The 23,787-nt window shown below is 57.1% G+C and overlaps 1 protein-coding gene across 1 annotated transcript in view; it reads left to right on the top strand.

Moving 5' to 3' along the window:
* The first annotated feature begins 1,521 nt into the window (after positions 1–1,521).
* The window catches only part of XXYLT1 (xyloside xylosyltransferase 1), a 42,252-nt gene continuing 19,986 nt past the window's right edge, over positions 1,522–23,787 (top strand). Inside the window, exons 1-2 of the mRNA XM_040567000.1 lie at positions 1,522–1,946; positions 8,149–8,296. Of these exons, the coding sequence (XP_040422934.1) occupies positions 1,575–1,946; positions 8,149–8,296 (520 nt within the window). The 5' untranslated portion in view covers positions 1,522–1,574. The remainder of the gene's footprint in view (positions 1,947–8,148; positions 8,297–23,787) is intronic.

Genomic DNA, 23,787 nt, shown 5'->3' on the forward strand with positions numbered 1-23,787 from the left:
TTGGATCACATGTTCCAAAAGTCTCTTGGAAAGACAAATGTGTAAGATTTCAACATATATTCTAATGCGTCTTAATTTCAGAGGCATAACTTACTTATGTTGCATGTTAAGATGGTATCTGTGGTATCTCCATAGGGATCTGTATTGTTTTGACTGTTCATAAGGTTTCATGTTTTGTTAATGTTGGTACGATGTATGTAAAACTTCTAAATTATTATACTGAATAGTGCTACTGAATTATATTAGACATTGAAATTTGTTCCCATAAGTTTGGGTGAACACAATAGATGGTCTAAGTTTCCTTACCAATCAGGACCTAACCCAAGAACTCACTGAAATTTATGGCAGTCTTTCCCCTCATTTCAGAGGCTTTGGATTGTACCCTTGGTGGTTCATACTGTCACTGTGTTAAGGGATCCTTTGTTAACATTGTGGTTTTTTTTCTTTTTTTTTTCACTCCCTAGAGTTTTATAGTTTACCAGTTTATATACTGAGCTGAAATAGTTTTAGAAAATGCAACCCGACCTTCCTTCTGCTGTCACCAACTCCCCATTAAAAAATGAAGTTTCTCCGATTTTGCAGTATGACATCCGTACACATTCTCTGAATTACTGAAATTCTGCCTGGTAGAGCAAAAACATCAAGTCACTAAAGAAAAAAGTGAGAACTAGAATAAGTGTAGGATTGGCTGTGATATTTCCAAGACTTTGATGCTTCCCTGCAGCCACCTGTTTTAAAGTAGGGTTGTTAACTCTGCATTTTCATCATGAGAACCTTACATGGCACAGTGATTATAAAAGGACCATTTGATAGTTACAAATAATGTACAAGGAAGTAATACTTTCAAACCACCGTCAAAAGGAATGAGCTGATGCTTTAATACATTGAAGGTCAGTATTTCAAGCAGCCCTCTCTGCCAAGTCACAGGGTGAGACCTAACTTAGTCTTCAGGGTTATCGTTCCTGTTCGTACAGTCCTATAGCCTGTCATGCTTCCACAAACACACTTCTTACACCAGGGCCAAGCCCAGAAGGGCTGTGCTGAGGGCCAGGCTGAGCGTACCCCTTTGGTACATCCCTAGTTTCTGCACACTGTTTTCTAATTTTGCTTCCCATAGAAGGAGATGATAAAGGAGGAAGAAATCCCCCTCGCCTTTCCGTGAAGATTCCAAATGCTGTTTTGCTAGAAATCCCCGAGAAATCTCTCTTCAGCTGCTGACAGCTGCTCTGGCTGAAATGAATTATTATTTTCCTCTATTTATGCATCACTCTGTACCTGTTGTTTTAAGCATCCCAGCAGTAAAACGCTCATTTTCTCCCGTGCCCTCTCCCCCGGAGGCTGTAACTGTACAAGGAGCCCTCCTTCCCCTTTCCTAAGGCTGCCCTCTTTGTATCTAAACCGCGGCCGGGTCCCGCAGGAGCCGCCAGGCCGCTCGTTACCGTCCCCGTGCAGCTCCCGGGCCGGGCCCGGCCCCGAGCCGCCTCCGCGTGGCGGCGGAGCGGGGCGGAGCGGGGCGGGGAGGCCGGGCCGGGCCGCAGCATGGCGGCGGGCGGCGGGTAGGGAGCCGGGCGGCCATGGGGCGGGCGGGCTGGGCCCGCTCGCAGCCCTGCGCCCTGGCGCTGGCGGCCGCCCTGGCCGTGTGCGCCTTCTACTACCTGGGCGGCGGCGGCGAGACCTTCTCCACCGCCACCCGCCGGCTCCGAGCCACCCCGCCGGGCCCTGCCCGCCGCGGCCGAGCCCTGCACCTCCTGGTGCTGTTCACCAAGGCGGAGCGCAGCCCCGCGCTGCGGGACAAGGCCCGCGCCGCCCTGCGCTCCCTGCTGCGCCACGGGCGGCTGGGCCGCGGGGACGCCCTGCACCTCCACCTCGTCACCGACGGCGCCAGCAGGGACATCGGCGAGGGCCTGCTGCGGGACGCGCTGAGCCGCGCCGCCTTCCCGCACCAGGTGAGGCGGCACCGGGGGCCTCCGGGGCTCCCCGGGGCGGAGGAGAGCCGGTGGTGGACGGCAGGAGCTCGCTCCTCCCCGGGACGGGGCTGTGCGGGATGGGGGCGCCTCGGGCGAGCCCCTTGGAGGCCCCCTGCTTAGCCCCCCTCGGGCAAGGCACTTCTGGCTTGGAGAAGCCTTCTGGCACGGGGAGTTTCCGTTCCGGAGGCCCCCTGCTCAGCCCCCCTTCAGCCTCTCGGCAGCACGACCACCCAGTCTGGTACTGGTAAGCGTGAGGCCCTGAGTGGGGCCTGGTGCCTGCGTGTAGGTGGTCTCCCGAGCGGTCCTGCAGGGCTGTCGCCACAAAAGGCTGCCACCTCACTGCGAGCGGCTCCTAGAAAAGGCGGTGCTGGGGAGCTGCTGCACCTGAACGTTCATCCTGCTGCCTGCTAGAGAAGTGCTTCTGCCTCGCTAAAGGCAATCGGTGCGAAGTCCTTTCACGTTAAACAGGTATTTGGTAACCGGAGGGAGCACCAAGCTGTGAGACTCCAAGTAAGGACCCTCCTGTCCTGAGATGCTGATGCAGGACGTTCTGCAGAAAAGCCCTCTCATTCTGCCATAGCTTTTTCTTTCTTAGTTTTCAGATATTTCATATTAGTCAAACTCCACTGGAAAAGCCTGAGGTGTAACCATCATGTGGTTCATACAAAATATTTGTTGGTAGATAATCCCATCCCTCTTCTTAGACTGTTTTACTAGTGCTAGCACTGCCGTGTCACCCATAGTGGATAAGCTGCACCTTACCGAGCAGTCGCCAGCTGCCTGGACAGGGCACGTAACAGCTGGCTTTGGAATCCTTCCCCTGCTGCAGCCCTGTGGGCTAGCGTTGTGTGTGGCACTGTGGTCTGCAGTGCCCCGTGGCGGTGCCAGCAGACAGCCGTGTGTCTGCCGTTCTGCCCCAGAGCTGGAGTCGAGCTGACACGAAACGTGCGGCACAGCAGCTTGGTTCAGGTTTGTGGCATCGTGTCCCTTGGAGAGGTGCAGCTGCTCGGCCATGATGGTGTGTGGATCCCTCACGGACACCCCTGTGTGTGTGCAGCTGCCTTACTGCCCTCTGCTTTTCTCAGAAACCAAATTCCCCTGCGGGCAGCCTGTCCAGCACTGCTGCTCCAGGACAATATGGGCTTGTGGGGCTTATGAGGTAGTGTTGTGTGAGCATACTGGGGTGAACCTCTGCATGCCTCAGGTGGCTGCGGACTTGCAGCGAACCATGGCTCAGCTCAGGGAGCAGTTCTTGCACCAGAGCTCATCTGTCTTGGGTGGGATCAAGCAGCGTTGTCTGGAGAGTTCAGGTGACATCTCACCAGGGTCTGCTACAGCGGGAGCTCCTTCCCTTTCCTGGAAGGCCTGATGCATCCTGGAGATGTTTGGTTTCATTAGTTCGCCTGGGGTTGGCAGCAGACTTGAGATCTCTGTAGTTACCTGGTTTTTAGGTAGATAGTTGCTAATATGGAGCACAGGCTTCTGTATTACTTCTTAGTCTTGCACACTTGCCCGTGGTATTGTGACATTTCTGGTGTGCTACCAGGTGACAGCGCCTCTTTATTCTTGCTGTAGTCTGTCCCATTCCTCCTCTTTGTCAGCAGAAGACATCAGCATAACTTGGACCTTTTGTGCTGCCAAAATTTTCAGGAAGGTTCATCTGTGGTCGCTGCAGCAGTCACCTGTCTCTGTCCTGAGACCTCTCCTTTCCTGGCTTCTGTTGGCATCCCCAGAACGCTCTCCTGGTTCTTACCCTGTTCTCCTAGAGCAGGCCCAGAGCCGAGGCTTGACAAAGTGCTCAGAAGGCCGCTGGAGCTGCGGAGGCAGGGTTGATGAACCCTGCACTTTACTTTTTCTTTATGAGGAGGGTTCAGGCTCTGTTTTTGGAGCTATCCTTGCCCTCCCCTCCCAGCAGAGCTGGGATCAGGCAGAACCTCTGCTAGAGTGAAGCCCAGGCATCAGAAAATCTGGATCCTGGTCCTTGGGGAAGGTAGCGGGCCTGCTCTCATCTCCCCAGAGCACGTGTGCAAATTCAGGTACTTCCAAAGCCTTCTGGAGAACGCGGCAGCCGGCTGCAGCCTCCCGGGCAGCATGCAGATGGTGAGCAGGAGTGCTTCGGGGTGGGCAGACCTGGGCTGTCCGGACAGTCATCGCGTGGTGTCACCAGCCCTGCGTGTCTGAGCCCGTGGACCCTCCCAGGAGGGAGCGCAGGGCGTTGCAGACGCATCCCAGATGCGGGACGCGGGCTGGGAGCGCAGCGTGCCGGCGGCAGATGGAGCTGGTGCTCCGCGCTGCGCTGCCTGCGTGGGGCTGCGGGACGTGGGGTGTGGGCGCAGCAGGGAGCAGCCAGCGAGCGGCTGTGTGCAGGAGGGGCTCGCAGCCTGCCCGGGCTTTTTGGCAGGGCCTGGCCGTGCCTTGCCCAGAGGGATCCTGCTGGGCTTTTACCATGGCTTTAGAGCTTGCAGCTGCAGAGAGCAGGTCCTGCCCCGTGCTTCGGGAGCCATCTCTGCTTGGCGAGCAGAGGGCAGTGCGGGGAGCAGGCCCGTGCCCCGCTGGCTGCTCTGCTCACCGAGGGCCCCGACTTGCCCCCATTTCCTGCAGCTCGTTGCTCTTCCTGGTTACCTGTGTACGTAGGTCCCTCAGTGGATGCCGCCCAGTGCCGACTCGCGGGGTTCCTGTTCATTCATCTTCAGAGCCCTCTCCTGGGATTGCTGCCCTTGTGCCCAAGCTCAGCGATGCAGTGCAGAGCTGAGCTGAGCTGAAGCACCCATCTGCAGCTGCCCTTCATCGCAGGGCCAAAGCGTCGCCCATGGTGTCATCTGTGCTGCGTCGGGGGACCGCGTCCTGCAGTCTCCAGATGCCTTCTCTCTAGAAGGAGGCCCAAGCATGCAGTGCTGTGTCGAGGGCTAGCTTTCAGGAAGCCTGAGCGTGGTTTCTACAAGTCAGTGCTCCTCACTCGGGCAGGTCAGCCCTACTTTTACATCTTGGTCCCCCTCTGTGAGATCTCGTTACCCACCCGCCCCAGTGAGGTGCTTTGGGAACTGCACCAGGGTCGTGGGTGAAGGCCGAGCTCTCCTTTTGTCCTCTGCAGGGCTGGTGCTGTCCAAGCTGAGCTGCTGTGACCCTGCACCTACAAGACCTCTGCAGAGGGACCTGGCACGAGACGGAGGGAAAGTCGGAGAGAAAGTGTGGTGGCTTTGTTAGTGATCCAATTGAAAGGGTCTTTTCTCAGCATGAGATGTGTTTATGAAAATAAGTTGCACGGGAAACCCATAGAACTTACTTTTCTTAATGTCCTCAGCAAACTTGGTCAGATTTAGCCACAGGGATTTACTGAAAGCTGCTACGCAAATAAATAACGAAGTACAAAATTAGCAGCAGATAAACAAGCTGTACTACAGTCAGTGCTGGGGAGAGGAGAAGCCTCTGCAGTACTGGTGAGGACAGCAGTCCTGTGGTTGCAGGAGGATTCATCGTGTCAGGAGTTTGCTTTGCAGAAGTGCTTAACCAAAGGTTGGGCAACAGAAACACATTTTCCTCTGTTTTCTTTGGAAGGCGAGGGAAGAGAGATGATACTGTCTGGAGTTTCAGGAGTGTTTTTCCCCTGATTTTTGTCCACCGGTGCTTGGCACTCCTCTGCTCATTTCAGAAGTGACTGGAGTTGGTTCGAATTCTTTTTTTTTTTTTTTTTCCCTGCTCCGCTGTTCATCATCTCCTGAGCTGGGAGGTAATTTAAGCCTGGGCACTTCTCAGAGGGAGACCTGCTCCCACCAGTGCCGTGGCAGGGCAGGGATCTCCCAGGGGGAGGCTCCCTGGGTCGGTGCTCTGGGCTGGGGCTTGGCTCTGTGCCCCTGCAGCCAGTGCCTTCGCACCTGGGCAGCAGCGTTTTGGTGTGTTTCAGCACCCAGCAGCAGTGCTGGCTGCTGCAGATCTCCTCGCTGCAATTGCGTGATCCTGTGCTAATGGTGAAGGCAAGGCTGGCCGTGCACAGCCCCCGGGGCGCGGCGTCCTCCTGCGCTTCGGGGAGCTGGGCTGAGATGCTGCTGGTAACCGAGTTTCTCCTTCTGCAGTGCCTCGGGGAAGTTCTACGTACGCCGTGTTGTCCAAACACGAGCGTGGCCCGCGATGAGCTCTCGTAGCACACTTCCCTGGTACGTGCTGTCCTGTGCTCTTCCTGCCTTCCTCCCGGGGCCGCTTGGCGTGAGGCCAGCTGCAGGACACGCAGCTCGCGGCGTGGTCGCGCTGCTGCGAAGTCACAGGGCCAAGCCTCAAGCTCTCGGACCGTGCCCTTGGCCCGGGGTTGGTGTGTGGGGTGCTTCCCCGGGAGCAAAATGAAACGCTTCTGCTTCAACTCTGCCCCGGCAATGCGCCACTGGGGGCTTGGTGCCGTGCCCAGTGGCTTCAGGGCTTCTTCCAGCATCCAGGACGGGCACGGACGTACCTCGCTGTGCTCAGCGCTGCTGGGCCCACCGACAGCTCCCTGCTTCCTGCAAGCTCTGCTCTGACACGAGAGCTTTGATCTAGGGAACAATTTCAGCAAGAAAATGTGGGAGGAAAAAGCTCCAGGCTGCTCACTGCCTCCATCTCTGTGCCTGCTTCTCTGGGTGTCCGAGCATCCCCTTGTGCATCCCGCAGAGAGCCTGGCTGCAGCGCTAGCTCAGGCTCCAGTGGGCTTCTCTTCTGAAGCACTTGACTTGGCTTTGGGTTTAAAAAGAAAAGCTAATGCTCTAACCTACATGTTTAAGTGTATAATGCAGCTTTCCTAACTTATAAGCAGATAAAATTCTGGTAGGGAAAAGGAGTGAGAGCACAGATTGGTTTAGTTGGAAGGGACCGGTGGGGATCATGGGGCTGAATCCTCTGCCGAAGGCAGGGCCAGCTCAGGGAGGTATCTCAGCGTCCCTCAAACCAGGCTTCCCTTCCCAAAATTGAAGTACTGCTGCTAAGCTGTGTCCTCGCAGCGTTCAGTTCCTGCTGGGTTTTTCCTGCTTTCTGTTGCCTGAAGAAGGCAGCATGACTTCGAGCCTCAAACTCGGAGTTGCTGAACTCTCTAATCAGCGCCAGGGCCGTGTCCCTCGTGCCTGTTAATTACGCCGAAAATCCCTCCGGTTCTCTGGCATGAGTCAGTGACCTGTGTCCTCGTGTGCGTGTAACGAGCAGCAGGCTGCGTGTTCCTGCTCATCGGACTCGGCGTGCAGTTAGGTGTAAGCCTGTACGGTTTCAGTAGCTGACAGTTTGTTTGCAGTGGCTCCCGGTTTTGGAGCAGATGGGGCTTTATTGCTTAGCTCTCAGGTCGCTCCTGAACACAGGTACAGTAGGCGGGCTGGTGAGTGTTAATTTGGTCATTGGTAACCAGCGTGGAAGGGCTTTGCTTTGTTTTAAAAGTTTGTTTCTCTGTATTCTGTCAAGAATAAGAACATGAAAGGGGCTGTGTGGGGTGGTATCAGCAGTCTGTCTTCCCCTGGGTCCCATTTCTGCCCCGTGGCAGTGTGTGGGCAGCACTGGGAAGCTCCAGCGCAAGCAGGCTCACCTCCAGCTAAAGAAGATGCTCAGCTCTCTGGTAACTGCTGATGTCTGATTTTTGTCAGCGTGCTGTGGCCTGCTCGCCCTTTCCTCCCCCAGCCCCGGTGGGGGCATGCTGCGGAGCTTGCTTCAGCGCTGGGCTGAGGCTCAGGAAATCCGGGCTCAGCTCCTGGCCCCGTCCCAGCCTGCCTCTGTGGCGGGGAGCAAGGCTTGGTCTGCAGGGTAAATGACGTGGCCTGGCTCGCCTCAGAGCTGCGGGATGCCAGAGCCTGGAGTGAGCTGTCACCTCTCGTGATCGCCTCCATATGGGAGGCCAGAACCAGTGTCGGCAGCTGGGACCAGAGGCTGCAGGAAGACATCCGCTGGACAGACTCGATTGTGTGAGTGGATTCGAGTCTCTTGGTGCCTGCCTCACATTTCCAGAATGGCCATAAAGATCCTTCCCTCTCGTCCCCGCACACGTAGCTGCCTCTCAGGGCAGGGAGGTGAGCAGGGTCCGGCACAGGCAGACCCCGTTGTGCAGCCAGGATGCCAGCAGCAATATTTGTGGCTCACAACCTCGCACGCCTGTGCCGGTGCAGGCTGAGCGAAGGCTGCTAATGATGGGACAGAGCTGCTGGATGTCGTGGCTGAGCGGTGTTTCTGGTGTCTCTCCTAGGTGATAACCCACGATGTGAACGAGCTGACCGAAAAGCTGTTTCCGATAGTCGAAGCCATGCAGAAGCACTTCAGTGCTGGAACAGGGACCTACTACAGCGACTCAATCTTCTTCTTGTCAGTCGCAATGCATCGGATCATGCCCCCAGGTAAGCCTCCGCTGAGCTGCAAACACAGGCTTGCTTTTTCTTCGTCTTGTAGGTAGTGTTCGGTGCTGTGTGAAAAGCAAAGCGAGCTCACGGACCCAGTCACCATGAAAAAAGGCTGCTGCCACTGGAGCAGGGCGCTCATCGGCACGACAGGGTGGGTTGCTTTGATGCCACGCCAGTGGGAGCACAGAGCACAGGGGCATTCACCCCTGGTGCCCCAGCCAGGAGCATAGTTCTGGTTGCCCGTTCCCCATCCCTGGCACGAGCACGGCGTTAGCTGCCAGTGCTGCAGCATCGCCGGGCAGAGGCAGCGGCAGCCAAGTGCCCAGAAAGAGTCAGAGCTTCACCTTGGATACTGTGCTTGTCGTGTACTGAGGGTGCTGGGAGATGGCAGGGACGGATAACTGCGGGGCTGTCCCGGAGTGTTGTTACATGAGGTGTGCCCTCTTCAGGGTTTGGGGCGAGCTCCTAGGGCCAAGCCTGGTTTCTGCCCGTTCCTGCAGGATGACAGACCCGTCGGTGTGAGAGCACTCGTGTCCAAGTGCCTGCTGGGGCGAGTGACGGGGGCTTTCTGTGCCACACAGCAGGATGGTGCTGCCCTCACGCCCCGAGACGTGAGAAAAGGCAAAACTGGAGCTGGTCTGGCCATATGCAGCGGTGTATTTGTCATGTGTGGTTTTCCAACCTCCCTTCCCCTCGGTGTGTCAGCAGAAAGAGGTGCCACGCACAGCAGCGCAGTGACTGAGTGTGCCGCCTGGCCGCGTGCTAGCAGGTGTCAGCAGCGCGCTTACCGAGCGCACCTTCCTCTCCTGGGGCTTTGCTGAGCTCCTGGAAGGCTTGGCTGCTTAACAGCCACCGATGGCTTAACTTTATTGTCTTCGCTCTGCTGTTACTGAGTGAGGGAGCGGCAATAAATCTGCAGGGAGACAAGGCAGCTGGCAAAAGGAGCTTGGCTCGGTTCATGCCATGCTTTCCTTCCCTGCCTGCGCGCGGGTATTTCTGCTAGGACCTACGTGCTCTGTAGCCTTGGATCACTTAGCGTCCCTCTCGTTTTGTAGGTCAGGCTTGTTTTTCTTACACTGAGGTCAGGGCTGGGAGAAAGGTCAGAGGCTTTTCCGTAAGACTGATGGCCGGGGATCACGTTGCCGTTGGTGTGTAGTCCCTTGAAAGCAAAGCGCTGAACGCGAGCAGTCGTGCGTCAGCCCAGCACGGGCTGAGCCCAGGCTCCCCGGGGACGCAGTGGGATCGGTGGGCAGGGGCCCTCTCTGCCCCACGCACAGCAGGAGGGGTAGCACAGCCAGCCCCTGGGCTGGAGCTCGCCCAGCCCTGCCTGTCAGAGCAGGGCTCATCCTGCCAGCGGGGCCGGCTCGCTGCTGAGCCTGCGTGCATGCACAGAGGGTCCGCTGGGCCGCCTCGGGGCAGGGTCTTCTCCGAGAGAGGAGGATTTGGGAAGGCCTCTACAAGAGAGTTAAAAACAGTGGGGCCTGCTCGGGGCCCTGGTATGTCCTGTAGCCACTGTGGTTTCACAAACCCTGCTTGCTTGCCAGACAAGAAGGAAGTGGAGCAGACGCTGCTTTCCTTCCTGTGTTCCCAGGCCATCCTTTTGGGGAGGGTCACCGCGCCAAGCCCGCACTCGAGAGGCACTGGCAGAGGTCTGGGGCAGCCCCGCTGCGAAGCCTGCAGCCCTCCGGCCGTGTGCTGGTTTGGGGGAGAGAGGCAGGCGGGGGGCACGGGCTGCCAGGCTCCTGGGGTCTGAGCTGCCTCCCCGCTGCTCCCTGCTGTTAAAGCAGCTGCAGTGGCTGCTCCAAGAAGCAGACGGATGCCCTTCCCCTGGAGACGTGGAAGGCGTCTTGAACATCCGTCTCCCACATCTTCAGGATCTGGAAACCACTTCTCAAACGCCCAGTGAGCGCTTGCTGAAGGCAGCAGATCACACCTGGCTGCGTTACCAAGTCCCTGGCCAACCTGGCCCTGCGGAGCCGGGACGCCCACCACCGCCTTCCTCGCCCGGAGGGCAGCCCCGGCCCCGTGCCTCGTGCTCTGTGGCAGGGCTGCAGGCTGTCCTGTGCCCCCGGCCCGTGCCGTGTTTGCTGCGTTACGCTGCAGGCTCCTGAAGCCGGGCACGCGGTGTCAGCCCACTCCTGCTGCCGTGTGCTGGTGACAGAGCTCTTCCCTTGGCGCGCACAGCTGGCACCCACAGCTTCCTGTGTGGCCGGAGAGGCAGCTCGTGCTGGCGGCTGCCCAGGCATAACATTGCCTGCAGTCCTGCTACCACAAAGTTCAGGCACAGCCTTTCTCTTGCTGGGCTGCGAGCTAAGTGCTGGCTTGGTGGCCACGTGTCAGGCAGTCACCACGTTCCTGCATCCTGCCCAGCGGAAGGCTTGCCAGTGCTCTCCGTGAAAAGGCAGGGGAAGGCCGGGCTGCTGGAGAGCCCTGGCCTCAGGAGCTGTGTCTGGAGGTGTTTCTGGAAGATGCCAGCTGGTCCCAGCCTTGGGATTGGAAGTGCGAGGTGGTTGTGAGAAGGGGTGAGGGCAGAGCGGTGCATGACAGGGAGAGCACGGCAGAGATCATTCGGAAGGTGCACGGCTCATGTCTCACAGGGGCTGAGAGGCACCTTGCTTTCCCTGAGAGGCTTGCCTGTCTGCTGCATGGGAAAGTCCTGCAGAGGGGGTGAGGTGAACGTCAGAAAATCATTATTTACCTTAACAGGCACACTTTTGTTGGATAGACAGCAGGGCAGAAGAGGCATGCGTCCTACCGGAGCCTGCAGAGGAAGCGGTGCCATCGCTCAGAGCCCGGCGAGCCGCAGGGACAGGAGCGATGGAGGAGCCTGGGGCTGGGGACCACAGCCAGAGCCGGTGTGCTGCCGGAGGTGGAGGAGGAGAAGGACTGAGATGGGAGATGTGCCGGGAAGCAGAGCCCTGGGGAGTGTGCCAGCAGGCCCGTTAGGCAGGGAGGACCCTTCCCTGCCGTGTTCCTGTCCTGTTTGGCACGCCGGCCCTGCCCCAGCTGCTGCCGTGCTGGCAGGAAGGCAGCAGTCCTCACACAGCAGCACGAGTCCTGTGCTCACTGCGTAATGGTGTGCCTCTGCTCGAAGGGCCGGGGGGTACTGCTGTCTGTCCCTGGGGCACGGGACTGGGACGGGTGAGGTGTCTGCAGGTGGGGCAGTGGGCCTGGCGCATCCACCAGCCTGATGGGGGGACTGGAGCACCTCTCCTGTGAGGCAAGGCGCCGAGAGCTGGGGCTGCTGGGCCTGGAGAAGGGAAGGCTCGGGGGATCTGATCTGATCCATGCGTGTAAGCATCCGATGGGGGCAGTAGGGAAGACAAAGGCCATCTTTTCTCCGTGGTGCCCCATGACAAGGTGGGGCAATGGGGACAAACTGAAACATGGGAAATTCCACTTAAATATAAGAAAAAACAATTTTACAATAGTGAAGCGCTGGAACAGGCCCAGAGAGCTGCCGAGTCTCCATCATTGGAGGGCCTATAAGCGAAGTGGGCGATGTCTCTGGGTGCCCCTGCTGTGGGCAGGGGGTAGGACTGCACAAGCTCCAGCGGTCCCATCCTGCCTCAGCAGTTCCGTTACTCGGTGGCTTTAAGTGAACGTGCTGCACTTAGCTCTTCCTTGGACTTTGCTATATTTTTGTCTGGTGATATCTCCATTGTGAGCGCTTTGAAGTATGTTGAATACAAATGAGGGTATTAATGCTGATTTTCTTGTCCTGATACCTCTACTGGAGCTTGGCTGTGTGCTAAAGATATCCATATTGTACAGCCTTCCAGCAAGAAGCTGATCACACCTTCTGAAATGTCTTCTCAGTTCATCAACCTGTGAGTAGTTTTGTCTCTTGAAAAGCTTGCTTGCTCTCTGGCAATCTAATGAGGGCTTGCAATGGTCTGTTTGGTGTACAGGATGTTTAAAGAGGCATTTTACAGTTTCACGAGTTTAGGTTTTGTTTCAGAAGCTGCTAGTAAAGCTGATTTATATTTCCCTTGCAAGGGAGGTCAGATGTACTGCGCTGGGTGCCTGCAGTGCCTGGTGATTTATGGGTCTGGCAAGGCTTGCAGGCCCCTTCTCTGCGTTCCAGCTGCACATCTAGGACCTGACGAGAAGCAGCAGGCTCGTACGTTGCGGGCTGGCAAGAACCAGGCTGCTGCTGCAGCGAGGACATGGCATGCCCTTTGACCAAGGACGGCTGCTGTGCTGCTCTGTGATACTGGTTCTGCTCCAGCCAGGCTTGGTGCTTGCTTCTTGGCCCCCGCTGTAGCTCAGCCGCCTTGGCTGTGAGCTATGTGAAGGTCAGGGTTTCTGCTGGGGGACCTGTGCTTTTACCCACCTTTTTTTTAAGTGTGAATGAAAGAGCTTTCTGTTTGGAGAAGGGCAGGGCTGCACACTCTGGTGCCCCCCTGAAAAGTTGTGAGTGGTGTAGGAACGGTGCTGTGCTCCTGTCCGCTCCCCTGGCCCTGCCTCCGTTTCTCTGAGAAACCACTCTCTATGGCCTGGAAGAAGCTGCTTTACTAAGGGTGGAGGAGAAATGTTTGAAGCTTCATTTTCGTGCTGCATTAGCATTTTTCCTGGTGCCTTTCTGTGCCATTTCACCTGCCAGGAACACTGCGTCTTTGCAGGCGTGTCTGGCTCCATAGTTTTAGCACCATTTTTTTGTGGGAGCTGGATTTAATTGCAAGCTTAAACATGCTCCAGCAGAAACGAAGGCCATGATTTGAATATTAAATTCTCTCTTATGTGTTTGTTTCCATTTGTATCAGTCTGTCTCTAGTCTTTTTAGTGCTAGCACCCTTTGCGTTAAAGTTCCCTAGCTTTAGGATCCCACATTTATCATTTTTGAAGTGCTGTGGCATTTCTGTATTACCACAAGTTAGTGATTTGTTTGAAGCCTTAGGGCTGTGGCGATGCACTGACTTTGCAGATTGATGGCTCTCAAAAACTGAGCAGCAGTTGCGTTTCTTGTAAAGGTTTTTGTGGAACATCTGCATGACTGCGTGCATATCGCACGGAAAATAAATGTTTTTTGCCACTCAGCTGTTGCGTTTTTCACTGCCGCTTGGGATCCTTGCCCACAGAACTTTGTATCTAAAGCCTACAGCTGCCAAGCTATAATATAACAGCTTCTCAGCTGCTGTAAATCATGTAAGTCTCTTGCCTTAAATGTCTGACATCAGTGGAGTTAACCTGATTTAAGCCAGCTGGGGAGCTGGTATGCGGCGTGCAGCAGTGCAGACTGCATAACTCCGTCTGGGCCTCAGCCTCGTAAATCCTGGCTCAGGGCGGCGCGGCCGGGCCCGAGGAGCTAGAGGAGGCTTTGTGCCTTCCAGTGATCTGCAAGGGAGAAGCGATGGGAAAGTTACACAGAGAGGATGAGCAGGGTTCAGGCTTAGGAGGGGTTGCCAAGATGAGGGCGATGCCAGAATGAAACGATCCTGGGATCCGCAGGGATTCGGGCTTGGGAGGAGTGCTGTGTCTGGGCTAGAAGGAGAAAGGGCAGCGGCTGGGGCCTCTTACTTTACTTCCAGTACACATCTTGCTGATTGGCTTTAATCCCCCTAATCACTTGTCATTTCAGCAGTGTAACACAGAGGACCCAGCAAGCATTTCTAATCGCAGCAGGGACACATGAAGCAGTAACGCCTGGGCCTGTCTGCCTGGAAGGCATGGCCGTACCGTGCAGGTGGTGGCAATGTCGTGGCCTCAGAGCTCACAAGACAGCCTGCCTGGGCCTAGGTTTGGGAGCAGAGAAAGGCTAAGGCCCCTGGGGAGACAGGGCAGCCAGGGGAAGCTGAGGGCTCCTCAGAAGGTGCTCCCCGGGCAGGGGGCTTGGGCTGAGGGCAAGCAGGGGCAGGCCCCCCTCAGGCTTTGGGTGTGGGCTCAGGGTAGGGCGAGGGCTGAGGGTGCCGGCAGCTGCAGTCAGACAGGGGCTGATGAACGGAGGTCTGGGCTGTCAGAAAGATTGTTCTTCTGTGAAAATGTACTCCTCTTGCGAGTCCTGGTCTAATTATGAAGAAATCTTTTGACAGCCCACAACTTCCTTTGGCAGGGCCTTCACAGTCTCTCTCCGTTAGGAGCTCTAGGCATTGTCTCTGCATTAACCCCAGCCGTGGCCCTGGTGAGCCTTAGGCCAAGCTCCCCCATCTCTGGCCCTTGTAAGGAAGTTTTCGGCGACAATAGTTTAGCAACCCGCAGTTTAGCAGCCCTTTGTAGCTCAGCTCAAGCGGAAGATCTAGGCTCGGTGTCCCTCGTAATCCTAACCCTGGGGCTTGGCCTTGGTGAGCCTCAGAGCAGACCCCAGCCCCTGGCACCAGGGGGGAAGTTCTTGGGGAGAACTGATCGAGCGGCCTGCAGCTTCCCTGCTCGGCCCCACTGCAACTTGTGCGTGTCACGCTGCAGCCGTGGCCTGGCTGTTCGTGAAACAGAGCTGTCGTGCCTTCCATTTCTCTGTCCCACTGCAACTCCACCGCAGTTTTATGTGTCGGGTGAGATCATCTCGTGTGTAAGTGCCGTGTGGCTTGGGGAGAATGTCTGGGGAGAGCACTGAGAGCCCAGGCAGCACGTACGCTTTGTGATTTTTGTGGGCACGCGTCCGCTGGAGCACAGCCCGCTGCTTCTCCCTGGTGTTGAATTCCCTCTGCCTGCTCAGCTCTTCTGTGGTGTAACCCTTGAGCCTTCCCCCCTGCTGCCCCCAGTGAGAAAGAGGCTTTCCTTCGTGAATGATCATGTAGGGTCAGCTGTTCAGGACTGCTGTCTCATGGCTTGGTTATAGCAATTTGCTGTGATGGGGTATTTTAGGCACAGGTACCTGGCAGCATGCCTTCTCGACAAGATGCAGCATTTCTCCATGGAAGAACTGGTCGTTAGCACCACAGTCACTGTGTCCCTGTACGGGTTTCCAGTGGAGTATTGGTTCCATCCAAGGCTTGCTTCAGGGAGCTGCAAGCACTCTACAGCTTCACTGGGATGTCCAAGTAACAAATGGGAACCGTGGGCAACAGCTGATGTGGGAGCCGGGAGGGTGATGCAGTGGTGGAAGCTGCTGGGCTTGTTTGGCTGCCCTGGTTTTGCTGACTGCTGCAGGATGGCCGTGTTGGGCAGGAGGGGAAGGAGCAGAGGGAAAGTACCTGGGGAACAGGACAGGATGGAAAAGCAAAACCCAGGTAACTTTTGTCCAAAGCTGGCAGAGAGATTCTCAGTGGAGCAGCTTCCTGGCTCTCTCTGCTGGCTGGACCAGAGGCTCTGAGTCTGTTAGCTGCAGGGGAATCTCTGAGACCCAGCTGGGAGGTAACGTGTGTCATGTGGAGTCAGGGCATTTAGCAGAGCTTGACTGAAGATGGCATTCATTTGACAAATCGGAGGCAGCAGGGTTTCCTAGCTGTACGAACAGCTGGCGGTCTTCCTGTGGGGATTAGCATCATCTCTGTGTAAGTGTCCTCCTCCTCACACCTGCAGGCCGTGGGGAAGCCGTCAGAGTTTCTCTCCCTCTGACCAGCCCAGCGTGAAGGCAGAAGCCCTGACAAAGGGTGAGAGGTGACCACAGGGGCTTCACAGTTCCTGCAATGCAGGAGGTTAGCCCTGGTGTATCGCCCAGGCACCGTGAAGCACTGACTCATTAATCCTGGTGCTGTTCTGGGTGGGCAGGGGCAGGGAGGTGGTTCTGCTTCTCCGAAGCTGATGGGATGCAGCTGAGCAGAACTGCAGCTGGGATTTCTGCAGGAAGAGCAGAGTGCCACAGAGGGTGGGTCCTTGCTTGTGCTGATGAGGCTCTGCGTCGTCAAGGGGCAGGGGAGGGAAGAGTGCAGAGCAGGGTGGGATGCGAACGCGTTGTTTGATTCAGTTAACAGGATCTCTTACAGGCACATATATATATAATCAGGCTGGGAAATCTCCAGGAAAGCAGCTCAACAGGATAGTTCCTTCCTGCTTGTGCCCAGCCTCCTTACTGCTTTGATGTCTGCTGCATCCTAGGGATGACCCGTGTGAACGCAGAAGGTCCTAAATGCAGACGTCAGGTGTGAGAGCCATGGCCGGGCTGTCTCGCTGCCAGCCAGGGAGGGGCACAGTTCAATTCGCTCTGCTTTCCATACTTTGAAAGCATGGGACCAAGGGGACGAGAGTGAATCCCCCGTCTCATTTATTCCAGTGTTAGGAATCTGGGTATGAGGCTGGATGTGTTGGGAAGTTCTTGAGAGAAAACACGTGGTGAGAAATTCTTGACATAATTGTCACCACTGAAGTTGGGGGGGTGATACACCTGACTAAATTATTAAAATCACTGGTTGCAGTGCTTACTTAAGAAACATGATGGATAAGAGAAGCAGGAGCTGGGCGGTACTCCACAGGGAAGACACAACCAGGTGCTTGCTGGCTGCTAACTCGGGAGCTTGATTTCCAGGTGCCTTTGGTGAGCTTGTTCATCAAAGGCTCAGGAGGAAACTGAGCAGCAGTGGGACAGGTGGGTAAGTTTTCATATGGCGCAGCAACGATGTAGAACTGCTAGGGGAGGAGAACAAAGCGGTCATTATACACTGCCTAAACTTATGGCACACAACATAGCGTGTTGGAAAAACCTGGAGGAGGCTCAGAGAAGAGCAGTGCCTTCTGCACAGGACGGCCCCGACTGGTGGGGACCCTCTGTCTGCAGACGAGCTGGCTGAGGGGGTCACGGCTGGGTCTGCAAAGCCATGAGCTGCGGGAGGCAGACTCGTACAAGAGCCAGCGGGCATCACAGTTAGCAAGAGGCAGATGTAAAGCAGGCAGAATTGGAAGCACAGGTGGTTATTCACCCTGGTGTAGTGATCTGTGGAGCTCTTTGCAGTGGAGCTAAAATTCATCCAGCCGTACGGAGGGCTGGCATGAAAGAACATCACTGAAGGCTGTTGTACAGCAGATAACCATCGCAGGGAGCCATGCCTGTGTACCTCGGGGGGACTGAAAGGCAGTTGTTGCAGGTGAGCAAGCAGCACGGTGTTGGGGGAAGTGGCCCCCAGCAGAGAGCAGTACCAGCGGCTTTGCAGCGGGTGCCCGGACAGTGGTGAGAGTTAGTGGCCTGGGACATGCCGGGATCAAACTGGAAGATTCAGTGCTCTCCCTGGCCTCAAACCCTGAATTTGGTAACTTCTCCAGCTCGTTATCTACGGTCGTACTGGTTATTAAGCGCAGACCAGACTGCAACGATGTTTGTCCAAAAGCCTGTTAATGACAAAGCCACAAACCGCCTGGGAATTGGCGCAGCTTGGAACAGGCTCCAGCTGCTGGCTCCGGCTCAATTGAGGGGATGATCTCCCACGAAACTGCTATCAGCCCTGCGAGCGCACTGGGAGTCCCAGCCTGGACACAGCAGCCTTTGTGAGCCCCGGCTTGCGCTGTTCCCACAGAGCCGAGCTGCAGGCAGGGCAAAGGGCAGGGTGGGGACACGCTGCACCCAGCTGCGCTGCGTCTTCTGGCCCAGCTTCTGCAGGGAAAGACCGGGCAGCGTGAGGCCCCCCTGGCTGCACGGTCCCTTGGCTGCGTTTTGGTGCCCAGAGGAGTGACACAAAGCTGGCCTGGCCTGGCAAGGCTTCACCCAACCTTTCCGTGAAGCCATGGAGGATGTGGGAGCCGGGGGAAAGCGCTAAGCAGAAGCATCAGGAAATAAATAGTCTTTTTAGCTGGAAGAGCATCTTCACAAGTAATTGTCTTCTGTTAATGCGAGTCTGTGAAAGCAGCCATGCGGCATCATTGCCCTTGTAAAACAGAGCTGTATGTGCGTGGGTGGGGGTTTGCCATTGCAGCTGCAATGCAGGGTCGCCCAAGCCTGTGTACACCTCTGGTTGCCCCTGGGATGCCGGGTGACTCTCTGCAGATGATGGATCCTCGGTAAAGCACCTGCCGGCAGTGAGTTACGGTGCATTAATCCTGTCTTACACGCTGAACGAGACAACAAGCATCAGAGGTCTGTAGCGTGGATCCTGGCAGAGGGAAGCACGACCTCCTCCTCTTCCTCCTGTCAGCTGCACAGCAGTTCCTTGTACGCAGCCCAGTTACCTGCATGATTCAGTGACTGCTCAGTGTTAATAAATGAGCATTTTCAGATTGCAGCAGTCCTGACCTTTTGCTGCTGGCTGAGCATTGCCATCTTCACTGAGCCGCACCGTGTCGGGGGCACGCAGAGATGCAGCAGGTTTGGAGAGCGCCTGCATCCCAGATGCTGCAGGCCTGATCGTGCTCTCTTGGAGTGGAGATGTCGTGAAGAGGCACAGAAAATGTGGGGCTGCGGTGGAGCCATGGGAGACGGCTCCAGAGCCCCGTGCTCTCAAACCGCAGTTCCCAGGAGATGTTGCAGTAGCAGAAGGGTTTATTTTCTGGCAAAGTGTTCCCGTTTATACAGGGATGGAGGGGGTGTTGATTGTTTCTGGTGTGCTCTCATACCCTCCCTCCCTGCTTCACGTCTCAGCCATGTGAGAAGAGCCAGATTCCTTCCCCAGCCTGCTCCTGAGCCGAACTCGCTCATGGTGAGCTAGCACGGAGAAGAGACTGAAGTAACGGTTTGACAAGCAATAGGACGGCAGTGCCAGCCATTGTTCCTCGTTGGGGTAATCCTGTTGTGCTTTGTGCGTTGTTTTCATGCTGCTTTTGGGGAGCAGGCAGCAGAAAGCCTCTCAGCCCACCCAGATAAGTGCCGGAGGCTGCAGCGTGGTAGGAGGGTCCCCACCTGGAGAAGCGAAATGCTCACCCAGCTGCCTGCAAGACATGTCCCTGCGGCCAGAGAGCCCATCTGCTCCGAGTTTCACGGGGCATTTGGCACTGCTGGAGCTGCCCGGCTGTGCTGCCGGGTGGCCGGGCTGCTGTGATGGTGGTGCAGCGGTGGGAGAGGCGGCTCTGGGCCACCCCTGGGGAGCTGTGGCACCACGGCATCCCGTTCCCCACAGCGCCATCCCCGCTCTGTCCGGCGTGACCCGCAGCCCCTCGGGTGGCGTCGCTTCTCATTATTTCCATTGGCTGCCCCTTGCCTTAGCGCCGGCGTCAGTTATTTGGGATGTCCTAGATCTGTCAGGCCGGGACAGGCGTGCGCTGTGATTCCGCCTCCTGCAGAGCGCCAGGGTCTCGCCCCTGTCCAGCCGGGGCGGTGGGTTCGGAAGGCACCCGCCTGGCGGGGCTGGGCGTTGGAAGCCTTCTCCTGGTCGTCCTGAGGGAGGGGAGACCCTTCTCCTTCCCTAGCCAGCCCTCCTCTCCCGATATGTAGGGGGAAGCAGCGTGGGAGCTGCTGGGATTCACCCGGTGCTAAAACCCCAGCCCTGCTTCCAGTTCAGCTGGGGTGGTGGGAACTGCTGGCCCCTCCATCTCACCATAGCTTGTTAGAGTTTAGCAAGAAGAAACAAAGACAAAACCTGCCTATAGCTCTGCAGCTCCTTCCCCCTCCATCAAGATGAGAGAGAATTTACCTTATTGCATTTATTTTCTTGTATCTCTTTTTGGCTTCCTTTTCTGTCTCACCCGCTCATTACTTTACAGCTTTCCATCCACGCTGCTTTGTGTTCTATGGCAACCTGGAATTAAACCTTATTTTGTCTGATTATAAGGTTTCCTGCTGCTCTGACTGCGGCTCCAGAAAGTGTCTTCACACTCCTCCTCCGGTGACACTGTATATTAAATACACAGCGAGCAGTGCGTGAAGCCTCACCCAGCCGTCAGGTCTGCAGGTGGGCGTCCTCCCCTGGCTGTCCTGCTCTCACTCTGAGCCTGGTGGGGAGGGAGGGACGTGGCCAGGGCTTGCTTGCAGGCCTTGAACCAGAAGCTGGGAGCTAGGCTGACAAGCCTTGCGGAAGCAGGGCTGCTTTGGGCTGCTTTTCTTGGGGAAAGACAAGAAAGTGCTGGGAGGGAGCTTCCCCCTTGTCCCCCAACGTGCTGGTGCTGGGCTCTGTGGCGCGTGTCACGTCGGCACTGCCCCGGCCTCGCTGCCTTCCTCTGGCCGAGGCTCGCCGGGGCTCAGTGACGGGCAGCGGTGATTAGCGCAGGGAGCGGAGGGGCAGGCTTTATCTGCCGAGAAAATAAGCCCTGGAGAGGGGAGCGCGCAACAAAACAGGAAGCTGCTCACAGCTCCGTGACGGCGGAGGGAAAGCTGCCGGGAGCAGCTGGGAGCGTGGGGGTGAGCAAAACAAAGGAAGCCTCTAACAAAGGGCAGGCAGAAGAGCGGAGCGTGTTTGTGTCAGCGGGCCGGCCGGGGCTCCGGTATCTCTGCCTGGCACCGCGGCCGCCCTCGTGCCCCGCCGCAGTTGCAGCAGGAGGCTCTCAGGAGAAGCCGAGCCCGTGCCCAGCCTTGGCAGTGGCAGCGGGAGCGGTGTTTTTCTTGGCCGCACACCTCGCAGCCACCGAGGGCAGAGGATCCTGGTTTCACAGCCAGCACGAGCGGCTTTGCGGAGCTGCGCGGTGCAGGCGAGGTCAGAGCCACGCGTGTCTCCAGGCGGTTGGTTAGCTGCCTCAGGCGGCCGTCTGATGGCCTGCAGCTCCTCTTCCCCGGGGAGGCGAGGATCCCCTTTGCGATGTGGACGCTGTGCCGGCTCCGGGAGCAGGCTGTGGAGGTGCAGGCACTCGCACTAAGGACACGGCCATCTACCCCGTCCACTGCCAGGTTCTGCCTCTGCATCCGAGCACACCGATGGACTTGGAAGAGGGGATGAAGGTTGGGGCTGCTCGGGCAGACCTGGGGAGCACTGACCAGGTTTATCAAGCACGAGCCCACGGCCCAGGCTCCCCTGGTTGTGTGCCCAGCAGGTAGCTGGGGGTGTGTTGTGGGGAGCTCCCTCTCCGTGCACAAGCCCTGCGTCAGCAGTGTCACTGTCAGGCACCTGGCTGTGCCATCGCTGCACAGAGACGCAGGTGGGGATTATCCCCCTGGGAGCCTGACCAGTGAATCACTGAAAAAATCATCATCCACAATCTGGTGAAGCAGGGAGCTTGTCTGTGAGCAGGTGGGGTTATGAATAATAAAACTCAAGCCCAAACAAATTTCTCAGGGAAAACAGGCTCTGCGCGGATCCAGTGCTGCTCCGGCACGCAGCGGTGATGGAGCACGGAGAGCGTTTGCCCCTGGGAGGAGCAGGACCCCGTCCGAGATGTGTCAGAGGGGTGTCTCTATGTTGTCTTGGCGGCCCAGAGTGGTTAGGTCCTTACAAACAAGTTTGTTGAAACGGGTGGACGCTGTTGTATAAGGTGGTAGGAGCAGAGCCAAACCCCGACCAGCTCCCATGAGACATCTACCTAAGGACCGCGTGTGAGATCCGGGCGCTGCACGGCTGCGGCAGGGCGATGGCTGTGCCCCTCCTGCCCTCCCTGTTTCCCCCAGCACATCTCCGCAGGACAGAGGTGAGGGAGGGCCTGGCAGTGGCTGTAACAGGAGAGCACTGCAGCGCTGCTGGAAGGCTCTCAGCTTGCAGAGCCTGGGTCACGGCCGCTGTACGCTGAGCAGCAGCACCCGCGTCCTCCTGGGAAGGCCTGGCCAGAGCAGCAGCCCTGCTGCCAGACCTGCTGCGGGCAGGGCTTTGTACTCCGATGAGGGAGCTGAGCTTGTGCAGAGAGCCCATCGGTCAGCTGGAGAGCTGCACCAGCTCCAGGACGCTTCAATCTTCTTGCGTCTTCTAGTCTGAAGCTATTCAAAGCACTGCTCAATTAACAGCAATTAAGACCATGGCATCTACTGGACAGCTTCGGGGCTCTGCGTTGTGGCGGCAGCTCTCCTTCCCGTGATTTGTTACCTGACACAAGTCGTCGTTATTGTCACTCGTTTCCCCTCTCTCAGAGCGACGTGGTGGAGGTGTGCCGGTGATCCAGATCTGGCTCGCTTTGCCTGGAAGAGGAGAGTTTGGAGCCGTGGGGCTGCTGGTGTTCCCAGAGCAGCCGAGGGAATTGGGCCCCCGGGCTTTTCTGCGTGGCAGCTACCCCAGGCTCCTGTTCCTGCATCTCCTCTTGGTGTCCTGACCTTCCATCCATCCCCTTTTCTGTAGTTTTAAATCCAGGCGAAGCTTAGACTGGGGCAAAGCAGTCCTAGCTAAGGGCAGGCTCGGGGCTGTGCAGCTCCAGGTGCCCGCAGGCACTGAGCAGCGACTGCAGGGCAGGAGGGGCTGGGGCAGCAGCACCCACTGCAGGGCTGGGCCGGTAGCTCAGGAGGGTGTTTGCCCCTGGGTGCAGCGCGTCGCTGGGCTGACAGAGCCGAGGAGCATCCTCGGAGCTCCAGCTGGATTGGCCAAAGCACCTCCTCCTGCGCACCCCTGCTGCCAGGCACGTGTCCTCAGTTTCTGGGGGTACGCTGCCTCTTATCGCAGAGCACTTGGCTCTTAGGGGGTGCGTTGCATCGGGCTCGCTCCAGAAGCTGCCTCCTGCCAGAGGTGCTCCCAGCGCTGCTCAGAGCAGCCGAGCCACCCGCCGTGCCCCTGGGCACGCACCCCGAGGGCCTGTCCTGCCTGCAAAGCTCTGCTGGATGCTGGAGGAGGACTTGGGATACCAGGAGTTGGGGGAGTGACCTTCTGCATCCCTTTGCTGGAGCAAGGCTCAGAAAGGGGGGAGTGCCTGCACGAGAGGCTCTGTGCCAGCATCTCTCCCGAGTCCTGCTTTGGCACAAGGCTGATTCCCTCTCTTCTGGCAGCCAGGATTCACTGTGAGATGTCCTGGGCACTGCTGCTGGCTTTCACTTCTGCGTAGCAGAGAGCAGGAGCTCCCAGCAGGACCGGGCGTTCCTTAAGCCCATCGTCCACCTCTGGAGTCATCCACCTCTGGAGGGAGGATTTGAGCTGGAAGGTTCGAGTCAGCGTGGCAAAGTCAGGCTTCGAGCCCTGAGAGGTGCAGCATCGGCGCTGGCGCTGCGGTGAGGATGTGTCCCAGTCTGCAGGGCCGTAGCTTGGTGGGAGTCTGAGCAAGCCTCGAGCAGCGCCAAGCCCAGGCTGCAGCCCTGCTGGGGTTGCTGTTACGAGGCTGCAGTAAAAAATTACAAGCTTTAAGTGGGGCCAGCCTGTGTCATAAAACTGTCACTACTAATGGAGATCTTCTCTGCTTTGAGTGGCTTAACTCCTCTTTATGTGCAGTGGCTGGAAGAGCCAGAGTTGAATGGAGCAGAGGGTAAAATATATCATAGCAAAGTTAGAAAATGCACTTTCCAAGCAAAATGCTGTCAGGGTTTCTGCACGCTTCCAGCTGGGCCCCTCCAAGCAGTTTGTGCCAGAAAGAGAAGAAGAGCATGTGATCCGTCCACCCCCACGCAGCAGTCAGGGCAAAGTGCTCGGTAAGAGGACAAAACACGAGGACAAATCAGAAATGTTAGCGCCTGGCCCCTTGCCAGCCGCAGACAGCGATGGCAGAGGAATCGTCTCGGCCATCAGTCTGGCCGTGCCAGCTGCAGCTGGCAAAGCAGCGCTCAGCGCTGGTACCCGTGCTCGGCTTCGTCCCACTGTTGTTGTTAATGCTTGCTTCAAAAAAAGAAAAAAAAGAGGGAGTACTTTGTGCTCTCGGGG

Source organism: Cygnus olor, chromosome 9, assembly GCF_009769625.2.
Source record: "Cygnus olor isolate bCygOlo1 chromosome 9, bCygOlo1.pri.v2, whole genome shotgun sequence".
NCBI lineage: Eukaryota > Metazoa > Chordata > Aves > Anseriformes > Anatidae > Cygnus > Cygnus olor.